General features: G+C 59.8%; 3 protein-coding genes across 3 annotated transcripts in view; 2 read left to right on the forward strand and 1 right to left on the reverse strand.

Moving 5' to 3' along the window:
* NLRX1 (NLR family member X1) overlaps positions 1–6,505 on the forward strand; it is a 7,891-nt gene extending 1,386 nt beyond the window's left edge. The window contains exons 3-10 of the mRNA XM_009329546.1: positions 748–875; positions 1,091–1,151; positions 1,575–1,672; positions 1,883–2,499; positions 2,968–4,382; positions 5,240–5,326; positions 5,437–5,688; positions 5,842–6,505. Of these exons, the coding sequence (XP_009327821.1) occupies positions 755–875; positions 1,091–1,151; positions 1,575–1,672; positions 1,883–2,499; positions 2,968–4,382; positions 5,240–5,326; positions 5,437–5,688; positions 5,842–6,160 (2,970 nt within the window). The 5' untranslated portion in view covers positions 748–754 and the 3' untranslated portion in view covers positions 6,161–6,505. The remainder of the gene's footprint in view (positions 1–747; positions 876–1,090; positions 1,152–1,574; positions 1,673–1,882; positions 2,500–2,967; positions 4,383–5,239; positions 5,327–5,436; positions 5,689–5,841) is intronic.
* Positions 6,506–6,994: 489 nt separating this feature from the next.
* On the forward strand, positions 6,995–10,567 carry PDZD3 (PDZ domain containing 3). The gene is given in 11 exon segments (XM_009329574.1): positions 6,995–7,159; positions 7,904–7,973; positions 7,976–8,053; positions 8,259–8,470; positions 8,627–8,813; positions 8,892–9,050; positions 9,053–9,304; positions 9,493–9,689; positions 9,869–10,039; positions 10,293–10,336; positions 10,474–10,567. Coding segments are annotated over 11 exon segments (1,629 nt in total).
* A 630-nt stretch (positions 10,568–11,197) lies between these two features.
* Positions 11,198–14,365, reverse strand: part of CCDC153 (coiled-coil domain containing 153) — a 3,639-nt gene continuing 471 nt past the window's right edge. The window contains exons 2-6 of the mRNA XM_009329547.1: positions 13,967–14,039; positions 12,631–12,750; positions 11,888–11,980; positions 11,403–11,533; positions 11,198–11,326 (exon numbers count right to left, since the gene is read on the reverse strand). Coding sequence (XP_009327822.1) covers positions 11,198–11,326; positions 11,403–11,533; positions 11,888–11,980; positions 12,631–12,750; positions 13,967–14,039 — 546 coding nt within the window. The remainder of the gene's footprint in view (positions 11,327–11,402; positions 11,534–11,887; positions 11,981–12,630; positions 12,751–13,966; positions 14,040–14,365) is intronic.

Genomic DNA, 14,365 nt, shown 5'->3' on the forward strand with positions numbered 1-14,365 from the left:
ACGGGGGGAAGCCACCGTGCACGTGGATATGGGATCACCTTTATTTTCTGCCTTTCCTAAGCCCCTCCCTGCTGTCTCTTCTCTCCTAGCCCCAGCTCCTGGTTTTACAGGATTTCATGGCAGTTTGGGGAGGGCGGTTGGTTTGTTCTAACATAAAGCCCTAAAATGACAAGCCCTCAAGCCTGGGAGGAGGAGGCCTGCCTTCTCCCCAGCACTTTTGTTCTCTCTGTTATGATAGTTGTTATAGCTGTACAGTTACAGCCAAGTCTAGGCTAGTGACTTTTGGCTGCTAACAGGGAAGAAATCGTCCTCTGCCCCTTGTGCCCCCAGTGAATTAGGTGGCTGGTCCCAACTGAGGCCCTGGGAGATGGGGGCGGGTTTGGGGGGCAGACAGGCTTGCCTGGCAGGGTGAGGACCTCCTTGGGGCCCTGCTCTGCTGCCCTCTTGGCTGCAACCCCCCCGGCAATGCCCAAGTAGGTCTGTGAAGGGTGCTAGATGGGGAGTCTAAGGTGGGACATGCTTCTGCCAGCTCAGCTCTGGACCAGCCACACTGTTGGCCAGCCCACCACTGCTTCCCATGGCCAGTGGGTTTGTGGGGTCAGATGTGGGAGCGGGTCATTCCTGATTCAGGCATCCCTGGGCTGGGGTGGGGGTAGGTACAGCCTCAGGCTGTAAAGCTGGGCTGGGGCAGGGAACCGGCAGGTCCAGGCAGCCAGCCTGCCTCATGGGCTGTCCCCTCTCTTTCAGGCAGAGGATGTCGAGGGCCATGCAATGCCAGAGCTGCCTGCCCTGGGGCAGCTGGACACAGCTTCATCGATCCCTGCAGGGGAGCAGGGGGACCCGGAGTGTGTATCTGTGTGCTGCTTCAGTGCCAGGTGAGCTGGGCTCTGTGCCTGTGGGACTGTGACCCTGAATCTGTCCTGCCCCCAGGGAAGCCCTGCCCCTGGTGGACATCCCTCCCCAGCTGCACAGTGGAGCCTGTGCAGCCTGTGGGTCACTCCAGCAAGACTTGAAGCCAGCGAGCTTGGTGGTGTTAGCTCTGCTGGGCTGGAGAAGGCCGTCGCTGACTGTGTGTGTTCTTCCCCCGCAGGCGCTGCAGGCAGCTACTTCCTCAGGAAGATCCTTCGCGCAAGCAGCGTCTCCCTCTTCAGGTACAGTGCCACACAGCTGGGGCCTGGCCCATTCTGCCCTGTGGCTGTTCGCCACGGGACCTGGGTGGCTGAGCTGGCTGCCTTGGGACCATCAGGGCCCTGTGGGCAGAGACGCTGCTTTGCTTTCACCTAGAAAACAATGCAGACCCAGCTCCCTGCCTGCTCTGAATTCAGCCCAACTCCTCTGCCTCGCCATGGGTTTGCTGGGGATGCACAGTGCATGGCTTACTGACCTGCCTTCAGTTCCTAGCCGTGCCCTTGTCCCGGCCTTGCACTCTGCCTTTGTGTGGGGGAAGGAAGGGGTGAGCTGGCTCTACTCAGCACTTTCCACGACACTCACTTGTGATCTGCCCACTCTGCCCCAGGCAGGGCTTGGAGCTGCTGGCCCCTGCCCTCCTTGTGACACTCTCCATCCTCTTGCAGGGGCTGTGTTCGCTACGAGGGAGGGTCCCAGGAGCATTCTGTAAAACCCAGCTCCTCTCGCCATGGCCTGTCCCAGCTGAGGAACGTGGCCTCTTCTGGTAAGCTTGCAGCCCTGTGCTGAAGAGGATGGACAGTCCTACACAGCGGGTTGGGGGCAGCTGCTGTCCTGGGCAGCGTGAGTGTTAGCAAGAACTGGGTTCTGTCTTCCTCTCTGCAGCCATCTCACTGCAGTGGCTTGGGGCAGGCAACTTCCCCAGTCCCATACCAGTGAGAAGCCTTTATCTTGTCAAGCACCTTCCTCTTCCTAGATGCCATCAAGAAACACCAGAAGAGCCTGTCTGCATGGTTCAGCCACCAGCCCAATGAAGAGAGGCAGTTTGGCCCTTCCTTCTCGCTGGACGCAGTCCATGTGGACCCAGTGATCCGGGAGAGCTCTCTGGAGGAGATCCTGAAGCCCTCACCTGACCTAACCATCCAGAACCAGCTCCAGCAACCCTGCAGCCAGGTTATCAGCCTCCAGAACCTTTTCGATGTGGATGCCTGTGGGCGGCAGGTGAAGAACGTGGTGCTGTACGGCACCGTGGGCACGGGGAAGAGCACCCTCATCAAGAAGATGGTGGTGGACTGGTGCCATGGTCGCCTACCCCGCTTTGAGCTGGTCATCCCCTTCTCCTGCGAGGACCTGTCGCATAGTCACGCCTCCATCTCCCTGCGACGCCTCATAACCAAGAAGTACCAGCACCTCCGGGACGTGGTGCCGATGCTGGGCATTTCCAACCTCAAGGTGCTTTTCATCCTCAATGGCCTGGAGCGCCTCAACTTGGACTTCCGACTGGCTGGCACAGAGTTGTGCTGTGACCCCAATGAGCCTGTGCCTCCCTCTGCCATCGTGGTCAACCTGCTACGAAAATACCTCCTGCCAGAGGTCAGTGTCTCCCCTCCAGCTCCTTCATGCTGGAGAAAGGCTGGGGGTGAGCCCTGGGGCATTGCAGGCACGGCCACTGTGCTAATTGCTTGTAGTCCAGCTTGGCTGTGAGCGAACAGGCAGCCTCTATTCCTGGAGGGACTCACCAAGGTCGCCTCATGTCACTGTTACTGGTTTGTCTCTGTGGGATCTTTGGGGAGGCCTGGTAAAACAAAGAAGGCAGTCTGCTGGGCTGTGGTCTTCCAGACTCGATATGTGTCTAGTAGGGGATGGGGAAAGCTCTTCTGTCCCCTCTGCCTGGGCCAGATTTGAACCAACGCCCTTTGGGCAGCAGCTTCTTGAACCCTAGCTCCTGGGTGGTGTGATCCTTGTGCACCTATACGTGGGTTATGTGCTTGGGACCCTGCTGAGCTTAGATCAAAGCCACAGAGGGAGCACCTCCAAACTCACCCAGCCCTCTGCTTCCAGGCCAGCATCATCGTCACCACGCGCCCATCGGCAGTGCGCCGGATCCCCGGCAAGTATGTGGGCCGCTACGCAGAGATCTGTGGCTTCTCTGACACCAATCTGCAGAAGCTGTACTTCCAGATGCGTCTCAGCCAGCCTGGCTGCAGTGGAGAGGGCAGTACAGGTAGCAGCTCAGGCGAGCAGGAAAACTTGGTGGAGATGTTGTCGAGGAACTTGGAGCGCCACAACCAAATTGCTGCTGCCTGCTTCTTGCCCTCTTACTGCTGGCTGGTGTGCACCACTCTGCACTTCCTCTACTTCACCAGGACGGTGCCTCCCAGCCAGACCCTGACTGGCATCTACACCAGCTTCCTGAGGCTCAACTTCAGCGGGGAGGTGCTGGACAGCACTGACTCCACCAACATCTCTATGATGAAGTACGTGGCCAAGACGGTGGGCAAGCTGGCCTATGAAGGGGTGATGTCCCGCAAGACCTGCTTCACAGAGGATGACCTGCAGCAGTGCTTTGAGGTGGAGATGAAGACTGAAAGTGAACTCAACCTCCTGGACGTCTTCCGCAGCGACGTCTTCCGCTTCTTCCTCACTCCATGTGTGCAGCTAGGCAAAGAGCACACCTTTGTCTTCACCATCCCTGCTATGCAGGAGTACCTGGCAGCCCTGTATGTTGTGCTGGGTGAGAAGAAGACCCTGGCACAGAGAGTGGGGAAGGAGCTGTCAGAGGTCATTGGGAAGGTGAGTGAGGATGTCGCTGTCGTCCTGAGTATCGTCTCCAAGGTGCTGCCCTTGCGCTTCCTGCCGGTGCTCTTCAACCTGCTCAAAATCTTCCCTCGCTACTTCTCCCGGCTGAGCGGTAAGGACCGGGATGCTATTGCTCACACCATGGCAGAGGAGCTGTTCAAAGAGGAGGACTACTACAACGATGATGTTTTGGACCAGATCAATTCCAGCATCCTGGGCATGGAGGGCCCCATGCGCCACCCTGATGAGGCCCCTGATGATGAGGTCTTTGAGCTCTTCCCCATCTTCATGGGTGGGATACTGTCCCGCCGTAACCGCGCCATCCTGCAGCAGCTGGGCTGCTCCATCAAGAACCTGGCAGCCTTTGAGATTGCCAACGCCATGAAGAAGACGGTCATCAGGAACAGCCGCAAGGGGCTGCCCCCCTCCGAGCTGATGGACTACCTCTTCTTCCTGCATGAGTTCCAGAACGAGCGCTTCACAGCTGAGGCCATCCGCTCCCTCCGGACTGTCAACCTCTCATCCGTCAAGATGACCCCTCTCAAGTGCTCTGTCCTGGCATATGTCATGGGCACCACGTGCCACGAGGTGGAGGAGCTGAACCTGACCTCCTGCAACCTTGACACAAGCAGCTTGAGGATCCTCTTCCCTGTCCTGCTGCGATGCAAAGCTCTTCAGTGAGTACCACCTTCTTCTGCCCTTGGGCAGTGCTCAAAAATTGAGCTCTCCCTCACCTTTGCCCATCACAGGGATACACTAGGAGCCCGAGCATGGCAAAGGCAGGGAAGGGCATGCATGCCCTTGTTTATCCTCAGTGCAGACCTAGGGGACTACAGCTTCCAACATGCAACACTCCTTGAGCAGCCTTGCTAGGGCACTGCATGCTGGGATTTGCAGTCCCAACACACCCTCCCGTAGGACTCTTTGGGCAGCTCTCTGCAACTGGTAGCACAGGCTGGGCTGCCAGCGCCCCTGGCAGACCCGGGTCCCCCTCATTGCTTAGCCCCCCGGAGACACCCAGCTTCCCTGTGTAGCTAGCTCTGCTACTACTAACTCTGGGCAGGAGATACGCAGCCCAAGGGTGGGAGTCTGGGCTGTGCAAAAGGATGGGTTCTGTTCCAGTCCATTTGTGGAACTGCAATCTTTCTGTTGCCCAGGGGGTGGCGAGCTGTGCTCAGCAGAGATGGACTCAGCTGTGCAGCAGAGCTGTGCAGCACTTCCTTCCTCCAGATGCTTAGGAGGGCTTGGTGGGGTCCTGATCTCTCCTCAGACCTTCACCCACCCGCTGCGGACCCTGCAGCCCCTTCCCCTCCCTTGCTCCTGCTGGCACTGGCTCTGCCGGCTGATGCTACCCAAGCTCTGGAGTGGTTTCAGTGTGCTCCCTTTTGGAGAGGAAGCCTTGCGTGGCCTTGTCTGGGGAGCCCAGGTAGGATGGTGATGGGGAGGGCCAGGGAAAATGGAGAAAGCAGGGTTGCCAGCCCCACAGGTAACAGCCGTTTCAGTCCTGCCACCCCCATGTCTCATTCTGCATCAGTCTGCAGCTCAACAGCCTGGGCTCTGATGCCTGCAAGGAAATCCGCGACCTGCTCCTGCATGACAAGTGTGTGGTGAGCAACCTGCGGTGAGTACTGCCTCTGTCCTTGCATGAAACTGTCTCTGCTGCCCACCATGTGCCCTGGCCCTGGGCCCCCTGCCCAGCCTCAGCATTGCCCTGAGCTCCTTTGTCCACAGGCTGGCAAATAACCCTGTGGGCGAGCAGGGGGCACAATACCTAGCTGAGGCGCTGGCCGGCAACCGCTCGCTGACCCATTTGTCCCTGCTGCACACCACACTGGGGGACCGGGGCGCCGAAGTCATTGCTCAGCACCTGGCCAAGAACCAGCACCTCCAGGAGCTCAACCTGGGCTACAACTCCCTGACTGACACAGCTGCCCTGCACGTCGTGGAGGTGGCCAAAAAGCACGCGACGCTGGACAAAGTGCAGTGAGTTCACTTTGCCCCATCTCTTCCCTTTTGCAGGCGATGCCTCCGACCCAGTGTCCCTCCCCATAGAAGCGAGCAGGGGGTCCCTCTCTGCCTCTGCGTCCTTCCCCCAGCCCTCACAGTGTCTCCCATTCCTTTTCTCTCAACCCGCAGTCTGTACTTCAACGACATCAGCGAGGATGGCAAGCGGGAACTTGACAGCTTGCGCATGGACCGGGACGGCGTCAGAGCACTGGTCTTCCTTACAGCAGGCACTGACGTCTCTGACTACTGGTCCAACATCCTGAACGTGGTGCAGAGGAACCTGCCTTTCTGGGACCGTGAGCGGGTTCGGCAGCACCTTGTCCTCATCCTGCAGGACCTGGAGAGCAGCCGGAGACAGACTGCCAACCCCTGGAGGAAAGCCAAGTTCCTACGAGTCGAGAGTGAGGTCAAGAAGATGCTGGGGAAACTGCAGCACGAGAACCTCTAACCTGCTGTCCATCCACCCGGCCAGGGTGCTGCTGGGGAGGAAACACTGGATTGTGCCCTGGCAGCATATCCCCTGCGCCCTTATCTGCGTGGAGATGCCTAGTGGTTGGGTGCTACCAAGGCTGTCAAAGGTGCTGGGTATGTGGGGCTCAGCCCTCATCTGCGGGCAAGGCTGAAGTGTGGGAGAACTGTACAGAGACCAGGCCAGGAGCAAATGGGACTTGTTCTTCTGGGCTTGTAGAGACCCAGCCCCTGCACGAGGCAGAGCAGTGGCAGAGGGGCAGGACTCAGGCTTGCTTGTGAAACCTTTGGTAGCATTAAAGTGCACCGCTTTGTTTCCACTGAAGCACACTAGTGCCAAGACTCAATCTCTCTGGGCCCTTCCTGAGGGAAGAATGCGGAGGCGCTGGTGCAGCTGTCCCTCCAGCAGTTGGAGTGGAGAGCTCTGGCCTTTACCCATCTCACAGGGCTTGGATGGGACAGCCCGCTTCTGCTCATGCTGAACCAGTTGGTCTTCCCCACCGTGGGCTGCCCTTGGGGGCAGCTGGAAGCTGGGACACCAGGATCTGTTTCCAAGCTGGGTGTCCCAGGGTGCTGGTCCCTGCTCCCAGCTCTGCTGGGCGAGGACTGGCAGTGCCCCGCGGCTGGGAGGGCAGGGGAGACGTCGGGGCTGTTTAACGATTAAACCTGGGGCGTCTTGGAAGAGGCGGGGACACTGGCTTCCCTGCCACTTCACCCTGTACCTTGCTCCCTCTCGCATTCCCTGCAGCCATGAAGCAAACAAAAGGTATGTGCCAGGGCAATGGGGCTTCGTCCTATGGAGACCCTTCCCCACATGCACGTCTCCAGGCCCCGCTTCCTCATGGAGCAAGGCAATGTCAGAGCCCAGGCAGGCCATGGAAAGGAGCTAGAGGCATCCAGGAAAATGCAGATGGACATTGTGGGGGCGCTTGGCAGGAATCCCCTCTCCCTGGGTTTGGGGGTCCTTGTGCTGCCAGAGGTGGGGAAGGGTTTTATGGGGAGGTGGGCAGGGGAAGGCTTCTGTCTCCATCTCCTGGCTCCAGCCAGCTCTCTGGGGCCCTGGTGACCCTTCTTATCCCTCATTCAAAAGGCCTGTAAACCCCCAGGACTAACCTCCATCTGCATACTGCTGCCTGGCCCTACTTTGCCCTCAGTGCTGCAGGACCCTGCTGGGCTGGGCAGTGGGTGCCTGTTGGACCCAAGCAACAGGTGTCCTACTGTTTTGAAATGCAAGAGGACACCGGTGGCGGGGCCAAGGGCTGAGCTGTGCCCGCACGTAGGCTGTAGCCGGGGGGCAGAGGGGCCAAGGGGGCTGCATGGACTCGGCAAACCCACCTCACCTGGCATGGCATGCTCAGCCTGCGAAAGGACAAGCCCTGAGTGCTCGAGAGCGTGGGGTGTGCTCCCAGCCCCCCGCCTCCTGCACTGACCTCTCCTCTCCCTCTGCAGGGCTCGAGGGTGACAAGAACTCCATCATGTAAGTGCTGAGCTCCCCCTGGCCGGGGGCTTCCTGGGGGTCATGCTGGGGCACATCCTGATCTGAGGTGGTGTGGGTCATGGCTGCCAATCCCGGCTGCCTGCCCCAGGAAGCTGGGATTCCCTGATTTGTTAGCTTAGAAGAGATGTGGGGGACAGTCCAAGAGGGACATCCCCTCCTGGCTTTCCCCAAGGAAGAGGAGGCACTGGAGCTGTGGCCCCAGCTGGCCCTTTCTGGGAGGAACAGGGCTCCCCACGGAAGGGCTGGGGAGGGTGGGGGGAAGGCCGTGCTGCTGCATTAACGTGGCCTCTCCTGCCCTTTATTATTTCAGAAAATTTGAATTTAACCCCAAAGATGGGATCGACAACCCTGCCTTGTCTCTGGCTGAGGACATGGGTAAATACCCTCATCTCCCCAGGGCATCCCTCTGTCAGCATGGGGTTCTGGCAGCTGGACATCGCTGGGGTCTCTCATGCCGGGGAGCTGTGGGGAGGTGAACATGTAAGGCAGTGGGGATGGGGAGATCCCAGCCCGGGATGGGGTAGAGAACCCGTGTTAGGATCCCTGCAGGGCCCTGCTCACGGGCTGTGCCCCCATGCAGATGGCGAGGGCATGGGGGAGCCCCGCTTCTACCTCCTGAGCAAGGGCAGCGCAGAGACCTTCGGCTTCTGCCTCCACGAAGAGCTGGGCTGCCGGGGCCACATCATCCGGCAGGTTGAGCTGGGGGGGCTGGCCCAGCGCAGGGGGCTGCAGGATGGGGACCGGCTCCTCCAGGTCAATGGCCACTTCGTGGACCACATGGACCACCACAGGGTAAGCTGGGAGCACCCTGGGGCTGTGGGAACGCCCAGGTCCTCCCCGGCCAGGGGCACAGAGGGTGTGGGACCCCACTATCCCTCGGGGCCCTGATCCCACAGGCTGTGGCTGGAGGGGCACCCTGTCCAGGGTCCACAGCCCGGGTCCTTCCAGGTGGTGCAGAAGATCAAGGCCAGTGGGAATCAGGTCCTGCTGGCAGTGCTGGACGGCGACTCCTACGAAGCAGCCAAAGCCCTGGGCAGGGACCTGTCCCAGATGCTGCCGGCTGACATCCGCCCACGCCTCTGCCACATCGTGCGGGACAAAAGCGGTTTTGGCTTCAGTGTATCGGGTCCAGAAGGTAAAGCAGGCAGTGGGATGCCGGCGCTGCGAGCCTCCCCAACGCAGCCCCCCAGACTGCCTCTCCTCCTCCCTGCAGGCGTGAAGGGCACCTTCCAGCTGTCGGTGCGGCAGGACGGGCCAGCGGAGAGAGCAGGGGTGCCGCCAGGCTCCTGGCTCCTGGAGCTGAACGGGGCCAGCGTGAGGAGCTACTCGCACACGCAGCTCGCCCGAAAGGTGCGTGCTTGTGGCACAGGTGGGGGACTGGGGCCAGCAACATCGCTGAGCGCCCTGCATTTCCCATCCAGCTTAAGCAGAGCGGTAGCAAAGTGACACTACTGGTGGCTTCCAGTGCCGTGGAGGAGTTTTACCGCCTGCGGGGCCTGCGGGTCACGGCCGCCTTGGCGGACACCTCCTGGCTCCCCTTCAAGGTCCGGGAGCTGCACATGGTGAAGGGTCCAGCTGGCTACGGGTTTCTGCTCAAAGAGGATGACTGCAGCTCAGGGGCCATAGGTGAGGGGTCTGAGGGGGGCAGTCCATACCTGATCTAGGCATGCCTGAGGGTCGGGAATAGCCGCAAGCCCTGTGCCCACAGCGGGACCCTGACCCCACCTGCACATGGGGGCCAGTGGTGCTGGTTCCCCTATGGCTGAATGTCTCCGTGAGCATCTCCCTACCTTCCCTCTGTCCCGCTGTGGCAGGCCAGGTCCTGCGGGACGTGGATGCGGGACTGCCGGCTGAGCAGGCAGGGATGAAGGAAGGGGACCGCCTCCTGGCTGTGAATGGTGAGAGCATTGAGGGGCTGGACCACCAGCAGACGGTGCTCAGGATCCGTGCCCATGATGACCAGGTGACGCTGCTGGTCATCGACCCTGCTGGCGATGAGTTCTACCAGTCGGTAGGTTTTGGGGACCCAGCGTGGTCCCACCCTGGCTGGGGAGCTCTGGGGTGCTGCGAGGCTGGATGATGGGATGGGTGTCTTGCCCCCAGGCCTGCACAGTGAGGTCCTCTCTAAGGGGACCTGGCTTGCCGTGGAGCGCCAGGAGCTGTTTGGCTATCCCTCTTCTGCTCTTCCAGATTGGGTTGTCCCCTCTGCTGTTCTTTGAGGACAGTCACCCTGCCTCAGGCTCCTGCACGCCCTCCCTGCCCTCTCCCAGTGGCTCCCCTGGACTCTGTCATGTTGAGGTGGAACCAAAGGGACCTGGCTCCTGGCTGGTGGCTGCTGCCAACAGTATAGAGATCACACAGGTAACCCCTCTTGCTAGGCCCTCGCGGCAGCGCTGCTCACAGCCCGGCACTGCTCTGAGTACTGGCACCCTCCTGCCCTGCCTGTCCTAATATTTCCCTGGTACCTGTGATGCTGGCAGGAGGGGGCTGCATGGTCCCCTGGCCACAGGGGCCAAGCAGAAATATCCCTCCAACCTGCCCATGGGGCAAGGGTGGAGTGTGGTGGGGTGGGTGGATGTGTGCTGCCCACAATGCCCCCACTGTGTCCCCACAGAGCCCACGCCAGGAGGAGCAGAGGAGGCTGCACCAGGCGTTCTAGTGGCCCAGGTGCACCCTGCCTCCAGCCAGGCTCCCCCCACAGCGCCTCGACCTAGGCCACATCCAGCCCATCGGTGCCCCCCGGCCCGGCTCCCCGGAGAGCACAGCGCTGCTCAGCATGGCCATTGCACGCACAGCTGCTGTGTCTCCATGCCCGTGATGGGGCTCGCAGCATCACACCTCCCAGAGACTCATCTCCACTGACCGAGGCTGGCTCCAAGCTTTAATTAACCACAGCGGTGCCTTCTTGCAGCCTGAAGACAGACGTGTGTCTTTGCCTGCCCAGCTGCCTCCAGGGGTATCTAGGGACATTGCATTGAAGCCCTTGCCAAGCTCCAGGCTCTGGGAGCTCCCAGGAGAGCCGAGGCACTGCCCTCCATGCCATGACCCAGAGGACTGGGGAGCCTGAGGCTTGGCTCAGCCCAGGGCTGGCCTTCGGGCCTCTGTGAAGGTGAAAGGGAGCAGGAGAGGCCGATGGGGCGCTGGAGGAACCCCCCACCTCTTAGCCTGTTGGCTCAGGTCTGCACCTGCATGGACATCTCTCTTGTGCTCCTCCTCTCATCCTTCCTGTGAACCTGTGGGCAGTGAGTGTCCACTCCCCATCACAGCACTGTTCCTGTGTCACCCATTTGGGGTGTGATTAAAGGACAAATCCACACTGCTGTTCATGTGGGTAATGTTATGGAGAAGATTGTGACTCAGCAGTGCATCCCAGGGCCAGACAGGACCCACCTTCTCTTGCCTAGCCTGGGGCAACTGGGGTGTTGGGCAGCGGATGTTGGGCACTTGGGAAGCTCTCCAAGTGTGCTGATAGGGAGGTAGGGGCTGAGAGCCTGTCCTGTCCCAGGGATCCCCAGCGTGCTATATCTCCAGGGGGTTGAGGCCGAACTCCTGTAGGCTCTCCTTGTGCTCCATGGCAATGGTCGTTCCTACCTCTTTCCAGCACTGGCTGGCCTCTGCCATCTTGGCCAGCACAAGGTCCAGGCTACCCTGGTGGGAAAGAGGATGGTGAGGAGGGGGGACTGCACTGCCAGGGGGAGCCACCCACAGCCATGACCCCACTCACGTGGAGGATCTTCTCATACTCCCTCTCCATGTCATCGAGCCTGCCCTGCAGCTGGGCGATGGTCCTGTTCCTCTCTGCTAGTGCCTGGGTGGCAGCCTCCTGGGTCTGCTGGCTCTCCTGGAGCCTAGTGGCTGTGGGGTGCGGGGACAGAGGCAGAGGACACTGAGTATGTGGGCACAGGAGCCTGGCACTGCGTGACCAGTACACGGGAGAGTACAGGCAGTGTGTGGCACAGCCCCTGCCCAATCCCCCTCATCTCCAGAGTGGCAGAGAGCTCTGGGACAGGGGTGTGGGATCACAGCATCCCCTTTGCAGTCAGCATCTCCCAAGGTCGGTGATGCACTGGGTCAGGCTTTGCCTTCAGCTACTGCCATGCTCACAACACAGCATGAATGACTCTCGCTCCCTCCAAGTGCACTTTGCTGCCCTGGAGCGAACCCCATCCCCACCCACTGGCGAGGGGCAGGCGTGCCGGGGGGCCATACCGAGCTGCTCCTGCAGGCTCTTCACCTTCGCCTCCAAGCGCTGGCTGTGGGCTGCTGTCTGCTTCTGCAGCTCCTGGTATTGCCGGGTCATTTCTGGGAACCAGGGAGGGGAGAAGGGAACAAATGTGGTGACTATAGGAAGGACAAGCAGGCAGTCCTTGTGCTCGGATGCCAGCACCTGTGACCAGGCAGGGGCTCCAGCAAGGCCTGACCTGAGGGCTCCCCTTGCAGGGTGACGCATCAGAAGCAGCCATGCGTGCAGTCTCTCCCTGCCTGGCAGGGCTGCGACGATGCTGGGGGCGGGGAGGGCAGGAGGGAGCCCCGGAGGGAAAGTTTTACCTCTCTGTTGAGCGTGGGAGAGTGAAAATGAGCACGGAATTTTGCATGTGGCAAAGACCACAAACCTCTGGCTTGAGGTTTTACCTCTGCTAAAATCAGCCCCTTCTTGAGCACTAACAGAAATGGCGAGGCAATGACTTTTGCAGGCAAGAAAGTCTCTGCCCCTGTGGTCTCCTCTCTCTGTGCTGAGTACAGGCATCTGGGCTGCAACGAGTCCATGCCCAGAGCTGTTGCATGCTGACAGCAGAGGAGGGAGCAGGGCTAGCCCAACAGCAGGGTGGTTTGGGGCTGAGTGGTCAAGGCCAAAGGGAGATGTGGGGTAAGCTTGGCTGGCTTCCCCCAGCAGCACCAAGGTGTGGGGTCCCTGCATCTCTCCCACTGCCCCCTCCCACCTCTACCCTCACCTTCACGAATGTCTCGCTTGTCTTCCCGTGCCTGCTCCAGCGCCTTCTCCAGGTCCCACGGCCTCCGCTTGAGCACTTCATTGTCAGCTTTTGTCTGCCAGGTCATGTCCCTCCAGGGAACTGCGAGCCAGAGGTGCATAGGACTGCCGTGGGGACAACGCGCTTCCTGACAAGGTGACTCACACCATGACCCTGACCTGAGCGCGGGCGGTCAAAGGGCACCATCCAAACCATACTGGGTGGCTATTCCCTGCCCAGTACCTCCTCGGTACCGTGACCCAGCAGTGACTTATTTCTAGCCTTTCTCTGCTCCCAAAGCCAGGGTGATGTGGACACCTCCCCAGCCCACGCCTGGCCCCAAGCCCTGCCTGAACCAGAGGGAATCTCATTATAGCAGAAATAGTGTGGCCAGCAGGAGTAGGGAAGCGATCGTCCCCCTGTACTCGGCACTGGTGAGGCCACACCTCAAATACTGTGTTCAGTTTTGGGCCCCTCACTGTAAGAAAGACATTGAGGTGATGGAGCGTGTCCAGAGAAGGGCAATGAAGCTGGTGAAGGGTCTAGAGCACAAGTCTTATGAGAAGTGGCTGAGGGAACTGGGGTTGCTTAGCCTGGAGAAAAGGAGGCTGAGGGGAGACTTTATCATTCTCTACAACTACCTGAAAGGAGGTTGTAGCGAGGTGGGGGTCGGTCTCTTCTCCCAAGTAACAAGCGATAGGACGAGAGGAATCGGCCTCAAGTTGCACCAGGGGAGGCTTAGACTGGATATTAGGGAAAATTTCTTCACCGAAAGGGTTGTCAAGCATTGGACCAGGCTGCCCAGGGAAGTGGTGGAGTCACCATCCCTGGAGGTATTTAAAAGATGTGCAGACGTGGTGCTTAGGGACACGGTTTAGTGGTGGACTTGGCAGTGCTAGGTTAATGGTTGGACTGGATGATCTTAAAGGTCTTTTCCAACCTAAATGATTCTATGATTCTGTGATTCATAGCATGAAACCTCCCCTTTGTTTCAGCCCAGCGCCATGCTGGGAAAGCATTTTCAGGGGAGTGCCTCACTGCAGCATCCCTACCACCTCCTATCTGCTATCCCCATTGCTCCTCTTTTTCTCTGCCATCTCTGCAGCATTGCTGGCCTCTGTAAGCAGCTGCTGCGCTGCACACCAGGGACTCTTGGGACAGCACAGGCAGCCCCTGCGGCTGGAGCCCACATGGCAAGGGAGGGCGTGTGCCATCCTCTGGCGTGACTTGCCGCCAGGAAGGGCTAGTCCATAGGAAGTACACGCAGGAGAGCAGGCATCCCTTGCTTGCCCCAGCCCCTGCCTCCTCCCGACCTTACCCAGGTGCTCTTTTGGCATGTCAACCTCCAGTGCTGCTTTCCTGTACATCTCTTCAGCTTGGCTTTCTGCAGCCAGAGGAAAGAAGGAAGGGACAGAGTCAAGAGCAGCTTTTCAAAGGGGCTTAGCCCAGGGACACCAAGGGCTGTCAGATGGCCCAGGGGAAGCCTGCCTTGGGATGTTCGCCCCAGGAAATCTTGGCTGGGACACACCTCTGGCTCAAACACCGGCACCAGGGCAGTATTTGTGCAAACACCTGTGAGACACAGAGTCAAGGTGTAGCTGGTTTTACTTGAAGCGGCTGCCCCGGAGAGGTGCACTCTCATTTGCAACTGAGGGCTGGGATTTTGCAGTGAAGATGAGGCAGTAGCCATGGTGCATAGAGGCTTGGGGACCCCTTC

This window comes from Pygoscelis adeliae, unplaced genomic scaffold (genome assembly GCF_000699105.1).
Source record: "Pygoscelis adeliae isolate BGI_AS28 unplaced genomic scaffold, ASM69910v1 Scaffold268, whole genome shotgun sequence".
Taxonomy (NCBI): domain Eukaryota; kingdom Metazoa; phylum Chordata; class Aves; order Sphenisciformes; family Spheniscidae; genus Pygoscelis; species Pygoscelis adeliae.